Source organism: Etheostoma spectabile, chromosome 14 (assembly GCF_008692095.1).
Source record: "Etheostoma spectabile isolate EspeVRDwgs_2016 chromosome 14, UIUC_Espe_1.0, whole genome shotgun sequence".
Taxonomy (NCBI): Eukaryota; Metazoa; Chordata; class Actinopteri; order Perciformes; family Percidae; genus Etheostoma; species Etheostoma spectabile.
In genome coordinates, this window is record NC_045746.1 from 6,232,507 (window position 1) to 6,254,091 (window position 21,585).

General features: G+C 38.5%; 1 protein-coding gene across 11 annotated transcripts in view; it reads right to left on the reverse strand.

Moving 5' to 3' along the window:
- phactr4a (phosphatase and actin regulator 4a) overlaps positions 1-20,546 on the reverse strand; it is a 44,667-nt gene extending 24,121 nt beyond the window's left edge. For 5 of the 11 annotated variants that reach the window (XM_032536182.1, XM_032536184.1, XM_032536181.1 and 2 more), the window contains exon 1: positions 8,195-8,309. In XM_032536182.1, the coding sequence (XP_032392073.1) occupies positions 8,195-8,210 (16 nt within the window). In that variant the 5' untranslated portion in view covers positions 8,211-8,309. Of the gene's footprint in view, positions 1-528; positions 798-3,500; positions 3,735-4,072; positions 4,118-8,194; positions 8,310-10,398; positions 10,406-12,566; positions 12,925-17,758; positions 17,770-20,542 lie in introns of those variants that run through there. The other 6 variants (XM_032536187.1, XM_032536186.1, XM_032536189.1 and 3 more) reach the window with 6 other exon arrangements.
- Between the last annotated feature and the right edge of the window lie 1,039 nt (positions 20,547-21,585).

Genomic DNA, 21,585 nt, shown 5'->3' on the forward strand with positions numbered 1-21,585 from the left:
TGAAAGGAATCGTAGAGGTGCAAATAGAACTTGAGAGAAGATCCACCTTTTGAAAGCCAAAACAGGTTCTGAATGTTTGAACAGTTATTAAATGAACCGACTTTAGAGTTTACAATACACCTGTGGTCCACAATGTGACTTGAGAAGCTAAGCCTTTTAAAAAAGAAAAAAAAGAAAGAAAAAAAAAAACCTGATCTAAATAGGGAGAGCTGGTGCCAGTTGGTGCCTTGCACCCTCAAATCTTGTTTTTCAGAAAAGATGGAGCGGTGAATGCAGACAGAGAGAAGTTTGTGTGGCTTCTACATTTCACAATCACCACATTCCATCTGTGTGCATTCTTCTATGCCTGTCTGTGCCTGTCGATTTCCAGTTTCTCTCTGCTTTAACAACAACTGCATACATTATCCTCTTGTTGGCTTTCCATTCTGCAAAAAAGCAAACATGCTGGCCAGGTCATTTCCCCCATCTAAAACCAGTTAACGTGTTCACGGCAACCCTTTAGTGCTACGCCTCTGGTCTCGCACTCACCCGTGTTGTGTTGGGCTGGTTGCTGGGCCACTGTCTCACTGCTAGCACTGTGTCCCATGCTACGGCTCCTGTCCCCGCTGGCCTGCCAAGCCCTGCCTCTCAAGACTGTCTTGACTGCTCACTGGCGTTGTTTGGTTTTTCTTGTCTCACACTCCCTCTCCCTTCAGCCTGTGTGATTTGGTCTCTCCCTCTCTTCCTCCCTCCCTCCCTCCTTTAAAACACAAACACACTCACTCGTTCGCTATGTTCCTATGACCGTCCCTTCTTGGAGCTCTGACTTCATAAATAAGGTACGTAAATAAGGTAATCCAGCAGATGCCTTTCATTCCTCAGTGCACATTTTTTCAGGGGCAAAGTTCACAGTGGGAGAGCTTTGAGGTTTGGCCAGTCCTGCCATCAAGCCTTGAGGGATTTGCGATGCAGTGGGCCCCCCCGCTAGCACCAGTTCACAGAGTGACAAAACACTACTCCCAGAAGGACGAGGGGCGGGCTCTGCAGGGTGAGGTAACTCGAGAAGTGGAAGGTGAGCCGGGCCAAGGTGGAGCTCAAAGCCAGAGGAGAGGAAGTGACGCTGCGGCGGTGTCAAATGACTCTCCAGGGTTTGTTCTTTAAACCATGAAATGCATGTGCCGACTAATAACACTTTTATTAGAAAGTAGTAGACTATATGGCTATGAATGTTTATTACAACTTAATTGCCATTGATTTTAGCCACTTTCTAAAAAATTTATTTTTTCTCTTAAAATGTAGACAAATTCAGCTTTACTGGAAACATCTGCTCTTTATATTCTGTATCTCTCTCAAGCTTTTTGTTATAGTGAAAAAGCATATCTCAAAGTAAAAGTGTCAAGCACACCTGAGCAGACACAAGTTAGAGGAGGTCCTTCTTGTATGTTAGAGATAGCAGTGGGAAATAGGAAAATCCTACTGCTACTCAGATAGAACTTGGTTTATAGAAAGTGATTGAAGTCTTTTCAAGAGGAAAAGACAGGGCAATATAAGAACCTGTTTATGGCATTTATTCTCCACTGATGGGGGGGGTGGAAGATATAATTAATATCTTAAAAAGTATTCATAAAGTTTAAGCTTGACAAAATGTATTCTGCTGTAACTGCATTAGGATGTAATCAAAATAAAATGTTTTTAAAAACAGTCAAAATAGGAGGGTAAGAAATGAGAGTGAGCTATACAGGACTGCCTTCCCAATATGCTCCACTGTTGCTCCCTCTGCAGCCCAATTAAAACTACAGCATGAGAACACAACTCTTGACCACAAGCCAGCTTTTTGGTAAAAGAACGATAATTAGGACAATAATCCAGGAAATCATTGGTAAATAGAGAAGGATCCCAATGTATAACATGTTCACATTTTTGACTCGTCATGGCAGTGAAATCCTTTTCACACGTTCCAAACAGCAGCAGCAGATGGAGACAAACACTTTTTTTCCAGGCTTGTAAACAATCCACTCTAACCATGAGAACATTGAGAACAAAAACTTGACTCACACAAACACTATCATACGTAAGGCAGTCCAACACGCTGGATGGCTCTGCCCTTTCCGATCAAAATACAAAGACATGTGGGCACCCAGATAAGTCAGTTGGTAGAGCGGGTGCCCATGTATAGAGGTTTACTCCTCGACGCAGCCGGCCCGGGTTTGAATCCAGCCTGCGGCCCTTTGCTGCATGTCACTCCCCCTCTCTCTCCCCTTTCATGTCTTCAACTGTCCTATCATTAAAGGCCTAAAATGCCCAAAAATAATCTTAAAAAAATATATACAGTGGTGCTCAAAAGTTTACATACACATGCTTAAGTTGACAAAAGAGGAAAAAAAATCATGTTTTGGAAATTTATTTTATACCTAAATTAAAAAATGAGGTAAAATCCAACCTTTAAGGACACCAATTTTCTTTGTGAATGAATACGTATTGTAATAAATAATGTTCTTATTTAAATACAGGGGTCATAAGTATACATACCCCTAGTGTAAATTCCCATAGAGGCAGGCAGATTTTTATTATTAAGGCCAGTTATTTCCTGGATTCAGGATATTTGCATCCTGATAAAGTTCCCTTGGCCTTTAAATTAAAATAGCCCCCATCTCACATCTCCTTCACCATGCTTAGATAGGCATGGTTTTATTTCAGTTAGACTAATACCTGGTTTGATTTGCATTGAAGATATGATTTTATAGAAAGTATCCCATGCCTATCTCTAAGCATGGTGAAGAGTATGTGAGGATGTGGGCTATTTTAATTCTAAAGGCCAAGGGAACTTTATCAGGATGCATAATATCCTGAATCCAGGAATAACTGGCCTTTATAATAAAAATTTGCCTGCCTCTATGGGAATTTAACATAGGGTATGTATACTTATGACCCCTGTATTTTAAATAAGAACATTTATTTATTTACAATACGTTATTCATTCACAAAGAAAATTGGTGTCCTTAAAGGTTGGATTTTACCTCATTTTTTAATTTAGGTATTAAAATAAATTTCCAAAACATGATTTTTTATTCCTCTTTTTAGTCACTTAACATGTGTATGTAAACTTTTGAGCACACTGTATATATACAAAGACATGTAAAGCCTTCTAGCTGCCCAAAAGCCATGTTTTCTTGTCCAGAACACATTTCTTTAACAAAAAAAAAAATAGGCCAAGAAGGAAGTCTAGTTTATTTTTACTGCTTGGCAAGGCAGAACTGAGTGGATGATGCTTCCCTCAATCTGTTTTGTCACCACTCAGTTGCCTTTAAAATGCTAATAGGGCCATGCCCTGTCTTGGCATTTCAATGAACAAAAACAATAAATGATAATTTGCTTACAGTCTCAACCATGTTATAACTCAACAAAGCCTATATTGTTGGTGAAAAAAAAAAGAAAAAAAGAATACTATTAGTTTGAAGGAACTGAAATACACATATTTAACATTTAACATCCAACAACAGACACAAAGCAGGTTTACTCACAAATGTATTCAGATTGAACAGCCATCCCAGGTATTTTCTCACAGATCTCGCAAATACACTACAACAGTTGAAACTAGGAACAGAGCCCCTCTCCGGGCTACGGTAGCCTCTACGTGGTATGTGGATGTCTGCCAATGATCGAGGACAGTGGGGAAATAGGCCCAAGGCCACGAGTGACGGTGACAGAAACCGGCAGCTCTGCTAACCTACAGGTGTGTCCTCTGGGTGAGGACCAATCAGATAGGTGCAGTGTCAACAGCACAATGCGTCACAGGGCCAGCCCCTTAGTTGACAGCTTCATAACCCAACACTTTGTTTGATGACTCACCACTTTCTGCCATCATGATACTATGGTTTAGATAAGACCAGTCTCACGACAGCCAATATTTTTTATACCTTTTATGCAAAGACAAAACAAGATAAAGTTTGGGAGTTTGGATTTTTTTTATATTTTGATGATTTGTTTAATCTGCTGACATATTTTTCCAGCACAATGTAATAGAAGCATAAAAAACAAAAGTATTACAATTACAAATTATACAGTATATGTTAAAAAAAAAATGTTTTCTTACCAGGATTTTCCATCACAGTGTCCAAACCTCAGCAGCTAGCAGCTGCTGAAACAAATGAACAATTGGGAGCATTATGAAATGTATAAGAATAATTTCAATATTACAATTTACACAACACAACAGATTACATAAATATAACATGGGATGAGAATAATTTATGACTGTCAGTCGACTTAAATATTTAATGCATGATTGCTTACTTCAAACTTAATCGTTAAGAACGCCCACTTAATCGTGCAACACTTTATCTTTTTTGAAATGTACCTTAAAGAGATATTTGTCAAGTATTTGATTAGTCTTACTGACTTGAGAGTGGACAAATATGCTTGTTCATGCAAATGCATGTCTATTTATTACCAAAAATCAATTTACACCAAAACAATGACAAATATTGTCCAGAAACCCTCTTCACCTGTAGTCACCACTCTGTCTTACTCAATGTCCCGCCCACACCCCTTTTACTCCAGTGTTTCCCACAGGTTGCGAATTTACTCATGGTGGTGGGGGGCACGAGATGCGATGACATGTGTGTGATGGGTGGGTTCAATGATAAACTAGTCAAAGTTTTATAAACTACTTAGTGGATCAGTGACTACATAACATTAACTGATAATTTAGAAAGAAATAGCTATTTACATGATTAACACACCAAACTAGAAGATAAAGATGATGTGTAGCCTTCACATACTTTGTCAATCAAATCTGGCTGGTTTGTCAAATACATTTTATGGTTCAGCATGTAAAATAGGCTTTACCTGTTAACTCGGAGCCTAAATGTTCTATATATTAACAATTTAACCTAAAGCTACTATTATCCATGCAGACTGTTACTTGTTTTTATAAGTCTAAACACAGTCTCCTTCTAACTCCTGGTAAATAAAATTAGACTAATGCTGTCTAAAGTTTATTCTGGTTTATTTAGTTTGTTATGGATCATTGTTCATTTGTTGTGTTTTAATCTGTGATTTGGGGATCCAAATAATGTTAAACACACGGTTTTGTACTAGCCTACATGTCTGGGCACTCATTAAATTATCATCTAAACAAGATTCTGTGATTCAAACTACTCTGAATTGTAGTTTAAAACCTGTATAGCTAATTTATTGAGGCTGGAGTCCATAAGTACATTTATTGGACACGAACAGGGCATGAAGACTCAGTTAGCAACGTTTAGCGCCGGTCAGCTTTATTATTAAAGATATGGAGTGGAATAGACAGTTGCAGAGAATGTAAACAACCAGACTGATAAAAGAGCAGCATGCTACATATTAATGTCTGACATCAAGTGAATGTTACACTGTGTCATGCATGCAAAGCGAGGGGGAGGGACTGGAGGCTGCTGGTCTGTGAGCGCTGTAAAAAATACACTATTAATTGGGTAAAAAAATCAATTAGTCACATTTTATCTACATGGGCGGATCTTACATTTTCGGTCCGCCCAAGTAGAACCCATGCATGGGAAACACTCTACTAAATGTAGTAAATCAATGAATGACTCCCAGGGTACTTCAATAGATTGGAAGTTCTCTATAGTAAATGGGGGGCAGACTGAAGCTGAAAAAGGCTTGGTTGTGTAAGCCAAGACAAAGTAGTGCAATCATTTTCTCTTCCATTCTGAACTCTACTAGTCTAAAAAGGCAAGTTAACTAGTCTACTTGGCTGATAATTAATCAGCCAATTACACAACAATTTAAAGTTGTAAAGGGTCCCTTTCACATAGCTTACAACCTTTTTTAAATGTCCTTCCTTCTTACAAAACACTAAGAAGCATTAAGACCTGAGAATTCAGGTTCCAATCATTAGACAATCATTAGTGTCCAATCATTAGACAACAAACTGGACTACATCCAACTTCAACAACTCTCTTAAAGTGAGTTCAGAGACTGTGTTGTTGTTTTTGTGGAAACATGGCTGAACAGTGTACCGGACTCTGCTACCAGGCCTTCCAGCATCCAAGCAGATGCTGCTCTGTTGGGTAAGACTCGTGGAGGTGGGCTGTGTTAACACGGACACGGACTGGTGCAGAAATGGGGTGCTTTATCCAACTACTGCTAACCCAATTTTTCCTCTATGTTGTTGGCGGCCCACCACCGTAAAATTTCTGCCGCCATGGTATCAGAAATAGGGCAGATGCACAACAGAGTTTCCACTATGTACACCGCCGGTCCTTCAGCTGTTTATGATAAGTCATGAAGTTGTAATTACACAACTCTGCAGAGCCGTTTGCTCTACTGAACTCAAGCAAACTGTCATCCGCCCTCTCGCCCCTTTGAGGGTGAGCATCTGGAACAGTGACAAGACTTCATTGCTCGCAAAGTTATGGCAACCAAGTAAACACGGGGAGTACTACTTGTCACTCAATCTTAGGCAAAGTGACAAACAGCAACGAAAGTCAATGTCAATGTCCAGCACTTTGATCAACCTGGTTGATTTAAATGTGCTTTACAAATAAAGTTGAATTGGAAAGCCCAGAAGGCACCAATTTAAAAAAAAGAAAATTAAAAATATTAAAAAGAATTCACATTTCTACTACATAAGTGACCCAATTTAAAGATATATTCATCTATCCAATGGTGAAATATCCCTTTAACACATTTATTCAGTAAGAAATATGGCCAATGAGCAACCATTGGATGCTTAAATTCATTCAAAATAAACTAACGGTGCCACACAAAAGAATTCTGAGAAACTCAAACAGCTATTGCAAAGTACCCTTCAGCTATCTAGTTAGTGGCTCTTATTGTGGCATTGCCTGTTTAAAAAGGAAATGTAATCAAATTGTGACTTTAAAATCAAAAGTAAAATCAAATTGGGGATTTGGAGAATGGTAACATCCCTAATCAACACACCTGAGAAATGACACTTTGTTAACTTGCACCAAATCAATTCAACACAACAATCTAATGAATAGCAGATGCATGTAAAGAGACCTGCACATTAAGTACAACAACCTGTTTAACATTACATCAGCCCAATACAGTACAAACACACAATTTTGAACATCCTGTAGCTTTAAGAGGGTAGAAGGAATTATCATAATGTCAAGATCAGGACCACACACACAGATAAGCAACTGGCATTGACAAACAAAGTAAATTAGTGTTGTCTCTCCCAGTGAGCTTCAGAGGTCCTTTTCAAATTGTCAAATTTCCCTGCCTGTAACTGGTCAAAACCAGTAGGTGTGGCTACATCATGATGCTAACAGGGAAGGAAACAGCAGTATCAGACTGCACTTTGGAATGTCAAACGATGCTAGAGAACAAACTGGTAAAACCAAACCTGTGTGACTGAATAGGCAGCACAATGTGTACACTGCAGCATAAAAAAGGGAGAGTGTAGCCTGGCTCACTATTTGACCTTCTTATCAGATGAACTAGGCCAAGGTTTTATGGATTTATAAAGCACAGTTTCTCTGTGAATTCAGCTTTAAAATGTAGTCGAGATAAAAGTACAGTACAATAAATCTATATTGGTTACATTTAGCTACAAAATGTAGGACTGTAGTCAACCAAAAGTACATTTTGGTCTACTGAAATTCCACCTATTCATCAACCAATCCGTTGGTCGATGGAAACAAAGAAATCTGCATATCTCTGGATTAACTAAATCGGCCAAAGTGCACTGAATACACCTTATCTGGTAGCACAGTGTGTAGTCCTGAGGGTTGCGTATTGTTTTAAAATGCTTTGCAATTGCAGAGCCACATGTTCACACTATGGTACAAACGACAAGAGCGTGACAGGATGCTGGGTGCTGCACATTTTAAGGTTTTTTCTAGTCGCGCCAAGGTGAAAAAAGTTTAGTCATCATTCACAGTCACCCAGCGGTCCAATCACAGAGTTGGAGGCGCGGGACCAATAGACTTTTTACTTCCGCAGATATTCCGTATCCCGGCACTTAACCACGGCGTCTCAGCTGAAGAAAAATATGCCCCTCCAAGGGACACTTTCTGGGCATTTTCAGGCAGAAAAAACTTGCTTTTAAATGTGCTCAAGAAAGTAAAACTAGCGATTGTCCGACCAATGAGAATTTGGACAGACAAGAGCGTATAGCCCAACCTATCAACACGCCGTCCAGAAGACATCAGCCCTAACAAAATGTTGTCTTGTTAGACCAACTTACTTCTACTGAAGATCATTGATCCTCGATAAATTCTTCCCCAGAAATGCTGTCCTCGCTGATTGGCTGCGACTTCTGGTTCCAGCGGGAAAACTAAGCAACAAAATGATGTCTGCACCTGTAAAATGCACAAACAGAGAGGAACATAAAGCAGGAGGACACAAAGTCAACTTGCTTCTTGGAGCTAAGCTAGTTGAAAAAAATAATTTTAAAGCACAACTTTAGCCTGAAAAAATGCTTCAACTTTTTAGATCAGATCCCTTTCAGGAGACTTTCATTGCCATAGACAAAACCATTAACGTATGAGTTAATTACCTCAAATACAAATTAAAGAAGCAACTCTAGCTTGAACTTCAAATCAGCATTCTAACGGCAGTCAACCCTCTGCCTGGTCAGCTTTGGTTCAGTCCAACAGGTTTGACAAGTCTTAGGCTACAGTATAATGTACACAGCACATGCTCAACAGCTGCAGGCGGGACTACATGTCTGTATTGTACACCACTTCAAATGATCCATTTTAGTGTCCACTACTCTAGTATGTAGCCTATGTCACTGCTTCATATCACCCTGAGGTTGTCCTCGATGTTTCCAAAGGACTGCAGTAATCATACTTTTTACTTGTAAATAATGTAATTGCTCACAGCATGTTTTATAAAAATGCGGTAATATCCTTAAAGTGACTTAGATCAGTAAACTGAGCTCCTGGTACACTCAATATCATTCAGGTACTGGTTTCAACAGGGAATTAGAAAATGTGGTGCAATAAAAGACTGATTACTGTCAACAGGGCGTGTGTAAAAGAAAAACTGATGCTAGAACCACAGTTACTGCAAGCTGAACACAAATACTGCTGTTGCAATTGTTCTGTCAGGATATCTGTGACATAACTTACTCTAAATAGACAACATATCTGAGTTTAATAACAAGGATAGCCCTATCTGCTTTAGTTCATTTGCTTACCATTTAAAAAAAAAAAGCCTTAATGGATGCATAATTCATGGTTCCAACCTGCCTATGAAGACAGAGAAGATGATCTGCACTTGAAGTCACAAATAATTCACTAGATAAAGTTCAGCACCGCTGAAACCCAATTCTGTTCTCAGATATCTTCCCAGTGCACTGGGCCCAAGCAAGCTGGTGCAGGATCGCAGCAGGGCCAACACAGCGGTGAGTTAATGTGTACCGCTTTGTGAGCCTAGAAGCCAATAAACTAGAGCAGCTGAGCTAGGAGACTCCTACCCGCATTCTTATGCTGAAGCCCTCAGGACACCACGTGTACAACATGTACAAACGCATAGGTTCACACCCAGCCCTGTCATCAAAAGGTTGAGGAGGAAATAGCCCAGCCAATATGTTTAGTATTAAGACATTGCTTACATGTTGTCTTTGTGAATCAAGCCCACCAGAAATATCTGGGCATTAGGGCTGGGCAATATTAGGGGTGGGGGAAATAAATCAATACAGCATAGTATTACAATATTTTCTGTTGCAATACTGTATCGATACACAGATGTCAAGTATCAATCTATTAATATATAGGCCTATGTGTTGGTCAGTTTGTCTGCTTGGCGATCCCATTTTGCAGCAATAACATTTAAGTGAGATGAACAAACAAATAATTTATCTTTTTTTAGATAAAACAGACATTGACAAATGTTCCTTTTGGGGACATCATTTGAAATTGGGAAATATTTTAAGAAGGAGAAAAGGTTATATATTGCAATATGTTTAAAATTGCAATGATATAGCATTGTGAAGTAAGTATTATGATGATATTGTATCGTGAGGCCTCTGGTTCCCACCCCTAGGCAATATGGAGAAAATCAAATATTACCATATCAATATTGTAGGGTTGCCATTGGTCCTTTCACAAAATATTTTTACAATGAGATTTTAGATAATCATCAATAATGTGGTAAACAGTTTCAAGTGAAATTATAAAGAAAAAATAAACATTTTTTCAAGTTAAATCTACTGAGTATGTTAACATGCATGCACAAAAATAGAGCACACAATATGATTCCACTGAAAAACGATAAATTGAGTTATCGCCCTCCCGGCCCTAATTGGCATTAACACTGAGTACAGTTTACACAACAGTGGACAAAAGGAATGTGAGATTTTCTGGTTTGGTAACAGGATCTGACAACAGTATTTCCACGAGTTCCACAGTACACCTTTTGTTTTTTTAAGGTGAGCCCTCAGACCTTTTCTCTTTTGTAATATTACCAATCCAAACTCTAAGCAAACCTTGTTCATGTGGATTTGACTAAGGTCTAATGGAACCAAAGTGCTGTTTCATAACAGATTGTGTTGCCTTAGCAAAGCAATAATAACTGCTGAGATTGCTAAATGATGAATGATACACTTTAAAAACTGTCAGATGTATTTCATACTCAAGTTGACATGCTAAATAGGTACTGCATGATTCCTTTAAGAAGTAAATGTTTAAAATCAGCTGTGCTCTGTTTGCACTGCACTGGTAGTTCATACATTTTACGCAATCCTGTTTGTTCTCGGTTAGCTCCCAGTTAGCTCATTAAGAACTCCCAGTTCATGTGATAAAAGGATGGCGCTCTGCAAAGCTGAGGGGAATACAATCAGCCATTGGGCCAAGTTCATTCTGCAGACTTGGCAATAACTGAATAAAGAACCAAGCTGGAGTGTGTTTGGCAGAGAGCTGCTTGGATCTCAATGAGCCACTGTAGACAGCAGGCTTATGATGACACACAAATCTGATTATATAAGTCCCACAAGACCCACAGTACTCAAATGCTCCCACAACTCCATCTGAATACAGTACATCTGCTTTCTGTTGATTACTATTATATCAGCCATAGTAGCTTATTTTACCAAATTCTGCCACTTATACAGTTTTTTTTTTCCCAATCTCAGAATTGCCCAAATATCAGGGCATAGCTCTTCCGAGGCTGCAAAATGCGGTTAGTTATAGTGTTAAAAACATATTTAATTTGTATCTCGATTCAGATCACATGCGCAAGATATTTTTTCTTGATGTGCAGTGCTGTAGTAAAAGAGAAAATAGCACACATAACAAACACTTGCCATACTACCATGAAAGAAAGAACTCATTCCTGGATATACACCCAAAACTTGTTCCTATGCAAAAGGCCTACTTTTCTAACACATTTAATTCAAGCATGTGAACACGTTTTTGCGACATACTTCTCACTATCAGAAAATTGGATTGAAAGCATTACCTCCTTGACTAAGATGCAGTTTACCTCCATCGTACAATAGTTGGATAGCTGCCATCCTAGGTGTTATTGTGAACAAGATTCAATTTACGAGCCATGGTACGTTTCCATTTCCCACAAATTTAAAGCCTTTGGAAATCAGTGCAAATCTCCTGCAACATATCACGAACAGTATCTCAATCTCATTCCAAAATGTCACTCACCTTTATGTAACAAGATTAAGATCAATTTACCAACACTTCTTCCGCTGGATAAGCGAAGTGTAATCCATGTCAGGTGCAACAACCCACTATCTTTAAATAAAGCACATATGACCCACCTGATTACAACGGTGCCTAAAACAGATACAATAAACTGCAGCTCTCTTTGTCTTCTCTTTTTAAGAGTCTGTGATGTCCATAGGGCGTATTACCGCATTCAGTCGGTACTAAACACTAGGTGCTTGTTGGAACAAGAACACTGGCCTGTCAATGGAATGCAGAGGAATGCTTCATAGTGAGGCAAGTTTCTGAGAGTTTACACCTGAAGCTTTACTCCAATCTTTTCAATGTAATATAATGCTACAGCAGGTCTATGTGGTTAGTGACGCATCGAATGCAAATGTACTAAGTTAGAAGAATACAATTTTAAATTATAAATAAATAAATAAATAAATAAATAAAAAGGTTTAATCATTCACAAAGTGGTCTTAAGTGTCTTGAAAACATCAAACAGCCACTGCCACGATTAGTTATTATGGTAAGGATAAGTAAGGTATTTTACACAGCATAGGCCTAGAAAACGTTGCATGTTGACCAACAAGCTAACATCAGACAGGTACGTCAGGTAACGTTAGCGGATAACAGATGCTAATTGGGGGAAGTTAAGACAGACTAAAAATAGTCATTGTCACTTACTTTCGGTCTCCCTGTGCATTTTTCCTTTCTAAATTGTCCAACCAAAACGAGGTTTTGGAGCTAAAGAAAGAAACTCATTACAAGAGCACTGACATAATGCTAATCCTTGGCTGCTGCTAGCTAAAGTAAGTTAGAGTCAGCAACAGGTAGCTCCCGTCCCGTTGCTTTAGCATTAGCTAGCTATGTCAGCGAACGTAAATTAGCTCATACTTGTTCCAGCTCAAGCCTTAACTACGTATAATGGTGCACGGAGCTACTCACCTTTTCTTTTAACCTGCTAATTCGTGTTGAAGTGTATCCAAAAGGCAGTAGACGTAGTTTTCCTGTATCCCGTTGTATCTCGTCCCCGATTAGCTACTTTTGACACTTGTCGTTGATGTCCATAACAGGGAGAATGCAAGGGAGAATGCAAGGCGGAACTAGCTTCACTAACATTTTGACCCAAATAAAGTCACAAAAAGTAACTTTCTGGAGCGGGCGGAGCAAGAAAACATACAAGCATCGCCTGAATTTTACACAAAACGCTAAGAGAACCGTGAAATGCTGTACTGAAATGTTTGTTAACACTTGCTGTCAAAAGGTGCTGCAAGTTAAATCGGTAGAAAGATTAAACTACATTGCGCATGCGCACCTCTTGCTGCTGCGCCCCGTCTAGAGAGCAGGAATCACCGTGACCCAAACATAAATACAATATACAATAATATATATATAATATATAATATATATATATATATATATAATATATAATATATTATATATATATTACACATATATATATATAACATATATACACATATATATATATACACATATTATATTATATAAATAATAATATATATATATATATAATATATATAATATATATATATATATATATATAATAAGGTATGGTTTAGGATTGGCCACTAAAACACTTGGGGAAGAGTATAGAAACACTGTTGTCATGTTCACAGTCAGGAGGTCCATAAACTTTGTCCCCTTTGACTGATTGTGTCACTATTTTTAATGACAACTTTTACAAAGACGATTTAAGAGAAAATGTGTGGCCATGAATAGAGGTTTAGAACAATTAATCGTTTCAGAAAGTTAATTTGCTGTATGCAATCAATAAAGATCAAATTATCACAAATGATAGCTTTAATTTATAAGATAAGCCAATATATTAATTTCTTTCGAACTCAAGAATTTTCAAGAATATAATGGTTGTATGTAACAAATAAAACCATTGAATCCTTGACATTCAGACAGAATTTCACTTTTTTAACATTATATATAATTCTCTTTCTAACATTTTTTTAATTGCCATTTACCCTATGGTGTAATACAATATTTATGCCATGTAGTTCAACAAATGACCAGAAGAGATCACAGTAGGCCTATTAATATTTTTGATTGGTGTACCGTCTATTTATATATATATATATATATATATATATATATATATATATATGTAGGTCCAATTTAAGTGCATTTTGAGTAAAAGCAAGTGGTGGCACTACTTGTTCAAGACCAAGTACAGACTGTGGACTGGTAAATGGAGAAGTGACAGTTCACCACCTGGGCCATGGAGCCATGGTGCTCTTGAGCAAAGGCACCAAACCCCCATCTTCTTGGGCTGCCTCTCCATGGACAGCCCCCTGACGCCAACATCTCTCTGTATGTGTATGTGTATGTGTAGGTCCTCTGAATGTATATTTCAGGCCTGTGTGTAATGTGTCTAATAACAGTGTAAAATGTAATTTCCCCTTGGGGGATTAAAAAAGTAAGTCTTCTTCTTCTATGAAGGAAAAATTGTCATATGTATGTATGTATATATATGTAGTATGTATGTATGTAGTGTATATGCATGTATGTATCCATGTATTTATGTATGTATGAAAAATTTAAAAGTGTGAAAGCCTTTTCCCACCACTGTATTAAAAATATTTTTGGGGTGTAATCACGCTGGACTTTGAAACGTTATTGTCTAGCTGTTATATGTTGTATGTCTGTAACTTTGCTTTAATGTGCTAATGCTGCTGTCTTGGCCACGACAACGAGAATTCTAATCTCAATGAGGTTACATACAGTACATTCTAAATCATATACAGTATAAAAATATTTGAAGATACTCTTTTTCAAGGAATGTCTCTCATTGTAATGAAATACAGGTTCGTTTTTTTCCTCAAAAGGTCTAGTTGTCATGCTATTCTTTTCTTTTACCGCCTAAAACGGGCTTTAATATCAATGCATCTGTGAGAAATTTTAAAAATGGGCAAATATTTTGGCTTCTTTGTCAAATGGTGTGTTCAGTGTTCCACATTTTATGTTGCATTCTATGTCTAATTCAACTCTACTCTCTCTCTCTAAAACCTGAGTAGTCATATACATCTTTCTTTCTGCAGACGGTACACCAATCAAAAATATTAATAGGCCTACTGTGATCTCTTCTGGTCATTTGTTGAACTACATGGTATGAGCACAGTGCATGTTCTTGTAGACTGTACACCATAGATCAGAGGCACAGATTTGTCTGCCATCTACTGGGCTGGTAAAGAATCTGCCACTGAGTGTATAGACTAAGTGGTTTGATGAGTTCAACAACTCAATCCAACAATCATCTGAACAAAGCCACTCACCTAATTCCACGACTAATTACAACCAGAGTTATGGATTTCTTTCATTACCATTTGACATTTCTTAAATCAAACTAAAATACAGAAGAACAAATTCAGAGTGTTGAATTCCAGAACAATGCGCCGATGCCAGAGCTGATACTGAAGCAGTTCAATCAGCGATAAAGCTGCATGTGCCCTTTTGTTTGCCTGGTATTAGGAAGTAAACACAGAACACAGCGCTGCCTGCTGTGAGAATAGCTGCCACAGCCATTCCCAGTCTGGAGTTGTTTTCTCTGCTGAATACCCTGCTGAACAGCTCTCCAAGAGAGGAATTGTTGGGTATGAAGAAAAAGTCACACAAAACAAAATCTCCCAGTGAACTTTAGGTGGACCCAGTCTAGTCTTACTTCCCCAGACAGGGTTTCCCACCCTCTTACTGTATTTAATTATAATAGTAACCCTTTTATGATTTGATCCCAAAGTGTTTTTGCCGGGTCACTGGGCCCGGCCAGCAGAGCTTTATATGACATATATCTGTTACTGTTAAAGTGCTGGGATATTACTGTTGGAAAAATGGAGGTGATATGATTCTAACAACAATATAATGAAAATGTATAGGCCTATCTTGTTGGGTTTATGCGTTAAAAAGGACAGATGTATGTGGCCAACCAGGGCAAATGTGTTACTGTTGCCCAAAGCACTTCCATTAGTAGAAATATACAGAAAACAATGCACATTGGAAAAAAAAACACGCACACACACAAAACCCAAAAACACATGGAACAGAAAAACGCATTTTATCAAAATACATCATAGAACATCTGCTTAAAAATATAAGAAATATTGGATATAACAGCATAATGTAATTCTGCTAAATAAAACATGGCAGTCATTTTTAGTTTCACTTGTTTTTCATTTTACACAAATTGTATATCCAAATACAATACACATTTTCCTTAGAAAATATTAATTCCAGTGCTGGTTCCATGGTATCAGAATTTTGGTGTAGTCCTCATGCAAATATTAACTGGTCATGTGACAAGACAAGGGCTGGGAAGATTGGCAGAACAGCCCAATGGATTTTTTTTTTTTTTATGGGGGAGGGGGCACCCCGGGCCCCCCTTTGTACCCCCGCCCCTGGACATCGATGGGATCACTTTCAGAACGATTTGATGTACGATAGAAACACTGACAGCCAATCCAAACCCATCTGAATTCACAACATGTCAATTATGAAGGACTTGGATTTCCTCCTCGCCTCTAGTTGAACCGTAGAATTTAGAAATATTTGTTCCACATCGGAGAGTCAGTAGCATGGTGTGACTTTTCCACTAGGTGGGGTTGCTGCTCTGTGGATTTTTTTGTATTTTTAAACATTATTTCTCATGCATTTCTCATGTCACAAAAAACACTTAGAGTAAATGTCTCGAATGTTATTAAAGGGTTTTTGTTCAGGTGCTGTGCCTCGATCTGACCCCCGCCTTGTCGCTCTCTGGAGATCTGTGTGTGGCGGTGATGGTAGCATGGAGGTCCACCGGTAGACAGTAACCTTTTAATTATTTTAACGTACACTACACTTTCAGGAAATGTGTGTACTGTTTTGTACTTTTATACTATTGTTATAAAAGGTTATATTTGCATAAATTATCAACATTTTCTTTTGCTTTTTTTAGATATTTACAAAGCTAAAGACACATTTAGCATTTTTTGTTAAGGTGTTGGTGAACGTTAGATGACTCTCATCTGTGTTGCCAGATCTCGCAAGAGTTTGTTCCAGAGACAAAGTTTCTTCCTGATTTGTCCGTCTTAAAAATGCCATTTTAGTATCAGAATGTTCGGGAGATATGTGTGTCTGACAAACTCATCCAATATTTACTTGGGTAACTATGGGCGAAAGAATCTGTCATGATCTGTGTTCATGTTCAATTCTCCCATTGGAATCAATAAACTCAGGACCTGCTGGTAGTCTTCGAGTAGTTTCACACCGACGTCATTTGGTCCGGACTTTGGGACTTTTCTGTTTGGTCCGAACCGAAATTGCAGGTAAGAAATGTGCCTCGGACCACGGTCCAGATTAAAAGACCAAAAAAAATTGTTGTTGCTGCTGGTAGTAATACCATAATAACGCAATCGAGATTTGCTCAGTCATTTGTTCATTCATTTTCATTCTTACGGAAAAGACCACCCGCCAAAAACTGCCAAAATGACAACTCGCCAACGTCCGACGCACGCCTGTCCACTCACCGATCAAAGGGAGACGCAACACACGTACTGTACGTAGGTATGTCACCGAAAGTTCTTTAGTGCGCTAGCAAAATCACTATGCGAAACCAAAAAGAACGGGATCAAATGTATATAATGTAATCAAACACAATTCTTGGTTCGGACCTTTGGTCCCGACTTTTAGGTGTGAAAACGCCCTTATATATGTTCTTGAACACGTACATGTCCTCTTCTGTGTTTTTAAATCAGGGCAGATTCATCCCATCATAGGTATGTTTCCTCTTCAAATAATATTTTGTCAAACAGCATTGTGATCCTGCATGAAACAGCCTTATGTTTAACTCAGAAACAGTGGAAAACAAACAGAGGAAACCTGCGTCACTGAACCATGAAAAGGCTTTCTATAAATATTCTAGATGGTCTGAGCATTTTGTGGTGAATAGAATCAGCACAATACATGTGCTGTTTGATAGGCTACACCCACGTCTTCAAATCTATAATTAGTCAGCAGAATTATATTAAAGCTTTTGTTGTGTCTCTATTTAAACACCCCTTTCCTGTGACAAGAAATTTGATCTGACCATAAATTCTAACAATGATGGAAAAGGTGCTGATTTTATCGGCTCAACTCACCCAACTACTTTAGAACATGACAGATGAATAGATATATGATATGAATGTTTTGCTGCTCTCCACAGTCATGAAACAGATTTCTAAGTTTAATGTTTTTTTAAAAGTCTGCTTTTTACAAGTTAAAATACTTACCTTTTTTTAAATTGCATCCAAATAATTTTTTTTTTAGTTTTCTTTAGTAATGCTCAGCTGTATTTAGTATAACAGTGTGAGTGAGGAAAGTTGTGGGAGAGATAAAATCCCCCAAATAAGAAATATTTCATAATAATGAAATACGCAGTATATCATTTATGGGCATTTTACATAGCCCACAAATGATAAAATACAGAGGCCTTTGGTTTATTGAATACAATAAGGTAAAAACTCAAGCAATGGTGGACAGAAACATGCTAATGCTAACAGTGCCAGGGCCACTAGAAAAAAAAGAAGCTAAACCGTTATAACCTCAGCCTGCACAGGAGCCAGACTTGCAGGGGGTTACCTGGGTGCTACCAGAATCCCCAGTCACCTCCACACCCACACACTGGTGTGTAGCACCCTAACCCCAGCAAACCATACAACAAGGCTGAGATAAATTTGTGCACACATACATATCACACATACACCACCATGCAGTGAAGGAGACAGGGGCGGTTATCAGGTGGGTATGACAGCAGGGGCTATAGAACCCTAAAAGGATTCATTTAAACTAGTTAAGTAATTCGCTACAAACCATAGCTGCTTAACACCTTATTGTTCATGTTATTACCTCAAACAATGCAGTAAACAGTCAACCCGGAGCTGGCTCCAGCTCATGCAATGACGGGATGTTTAAACCAACTGCAATAGAAAACATTACAACAGGCCAAATACAAACACATACATACATACTGTACATACATACATACATACATACATACATACATACATACATACGTGTAAAATTACATAGCTGAACTAGGTAGCAGCTTTTACCTCAGGATATTGCTTCAAATACCATCCGCGCAGTGAGATTTAGTGATGAAACAAGTCATGCATTCCACATGGTCTGGGCTACAGATGGCTTGAAATGCAATGAGTACAACTGGTCAATTGAAAGTCTTTAAAAAAGTGTTCAAAAAAGTTACAAAACAATTCTGCCTTGACACATACCTACAAGGAGACTAACCTTCTCCCAAGCCAAACTGGACCAAAATTGACCAAGAGATCCTGACTGCCCCCTATATCAGTTCTTTATGGGGCAATGGTCTCCAGGTGTGTGCCTGCTAATGGAGAGTAAATTAGGGTGGAGTTAATTACAGGCCAAATGACGATGATGTGTAATTAACATTCTTGTGTACAAAAGTAGAGGTTGGACATCCTTTCCATGGTATTGCTAATGGACCAGGGTTTCTCTCTCAAGAATAACAACTAACTACTCCCTTACCCTAACATAACAGTGGAAAAAGTGAAACCGCAAAACCACAAATGTAGGTTATATTTAGTAGCAAGGGTGACAACACTCTCCTGATAATAGAGCTGCCTACACTTTCCTTGTGTCCTTCTGCAGGAAACCCAGTGGAAAACAATAAGCACATCCCTGTAAATACAGAGGCTGATTATTCACTGCCATATCACAGTTTCACTCAAACATTAGATAAGCCAATGCCAAGCAATCTTAAAAAACAGATTACGGTTGACTCATGGTAATAACCCTCATTACCTTAAAAAATCTGCATGACGGGGTGACCTCTAGCTCACCTAGTTTAGAGCGCCCTATAAACTGTAGGCTTATTCCTTTGAATCCCACCTGCGGCCCTTTGCTGCGTATCGTCCGCTCTCTCTCCTTCCTTTCCTATCTGTCTACACTATCTAATAAACAATGCAAGCTTCAGTGACACTGAACACCACTTTCTCACGAACTTAAACAAATTAATAATGCTGTCATCCAATATAACAAGTTACAAATATGTTCATTATTTCAGTGCAAATTAGGTCACAACATACTCCTAATGTTGTTGGCTAATTGGGATGTGAGGTAAAATACCTATGAAGCTATAACATGGGCAAGTGTTATCGCAAGTGAGGTGGAAGATAAGAATAGAGAAGTCTGAAATTGTATCCACAGCATAATTGAGCTGATAGGATGCATTTCTTTAAATGAGCTGTAAGTCTGTCTGTCGGACATGGACTCACAGACACAAGAACATGTGATATGATATGTTGACGGGTAAACAGAAGGTTTGTGCATTACAGCAGAAGTCACACGGAAAACATTAAAGTCGTACACTTTCTAGTCACAACATTCAAGTAATAGTGTTTGGTTGGTCCTGCTGTAGACCATGTGGGTGCTATTGGGATGCCAGATAGGACAAAAAAGACGTTGAGAAACCACAGTTACCAATTTTAGCAATATAGCACCAATTGAAAATGGAACATCAATTGCAAAAAAAAAACTGAATAATAGTGTTTCACCCTTTGAAAAGAACCATTCACATAACTTACAGCAGGTTGATATAACTGACCAACATGTTTATTGATTAACTGATTGATTATCTCTCCTCTACTTGTCCCTTTTTAAGTTCATGAGGCTTCTGAACTTCTTTCTAGTCCAATACAGAACTGAATACAAATCCTTATAAATAGTATTGGTGTCAAAATGATTGATGTCAACCATTGTAAAGAAAAAAAAAAGAAAAAAAGTAAGTTTTCATTCACTGTCCACTCTCTGGTTGTCACTTCCACAGCATCCCTACTCAACCATTCAGAGAGGTCTCAGCTGTCGGTTCTGGGCCACATAAGATCAAAAAAGTCAATCTTGTAAACTGGGGCCGGCCTCTAACTTACCTGGTAAAGCGTGCGCCCCATGCAGGCTCAGTCCTTGCCAGCGGCCCGGGTTTGAGTCCGACCTGGGGTCCTTTGCTCCTTGTCATCCCCACTCTCTCTCCCATTTCCTGTCTCTTTTTGGCTGTTCTAAATAAAGGAAGAAGCCCTAAAATATATCTTTAAAAAAAAAAAGAACCCCTAAACGGACACATATTAGACCACGGTCCCCCATTTAATACGATTTTTCCCTCCATCTGATAGGACTTTTGCTTTTAGATGTTTTATTACAGAAATTGTATGAAATCCATGAACAGAATTGTCTTACATGCTGTCATTGCGTTACTTATGGATGAATTTATAGTGAAAATAAATAATTCCCCTTTGGCTGAGGACCCCCTGGAACCCCCTTCAAAGACCCTAATTTGGAAACCAATGGGCTAACCCATCAACAAGTCCAACCAAAACATTGTTTTGTCAAAATCTGCGTAGGTCATTAATTATTGTCACTGCAGGTGACATCATACTCTGAAACAACCCTGGCAAAGCAGGGCAGATTACTTCAGTGTGATAAAGCTTTTACGACAACCTCTGCAAGTAAGTCAGCTAATAGGCTAATAGGATTTAGATTTTAAGTTCCAAAAATTAATGTGACATTATCAGCATCCAGCTTTTTAGTGTTCAGTTTGGTTGGGTTCTGGTTGGGTTGGAAAAGCCGTTTTCTCAGCCGAGATCTCACCAGCATTTAAAATGGTGCAATTCAATAGCAATCTCAATTCCTCCCCTGGCGATTAGTGGAGTCACTTACAACACAATAATTGATCATGTCGAGTTCAACTTTGGTGAACCTTGACACTCAAATGTGCACGGTTGACCAATGGCAAGTGGTTTTAACAGTGCTGGCCTTTGAGGAAGCTATCATAGCTAATTAGCTGTTTGTTTAAGCATCCTCTGTCAGTCTATGTTCTGCCCCACCAAACAGCAATAGTTTGCCAACATTAATTTGTGTGTGAACTTAGTGTCACGTTAGCATCTGAGCTAAGCTA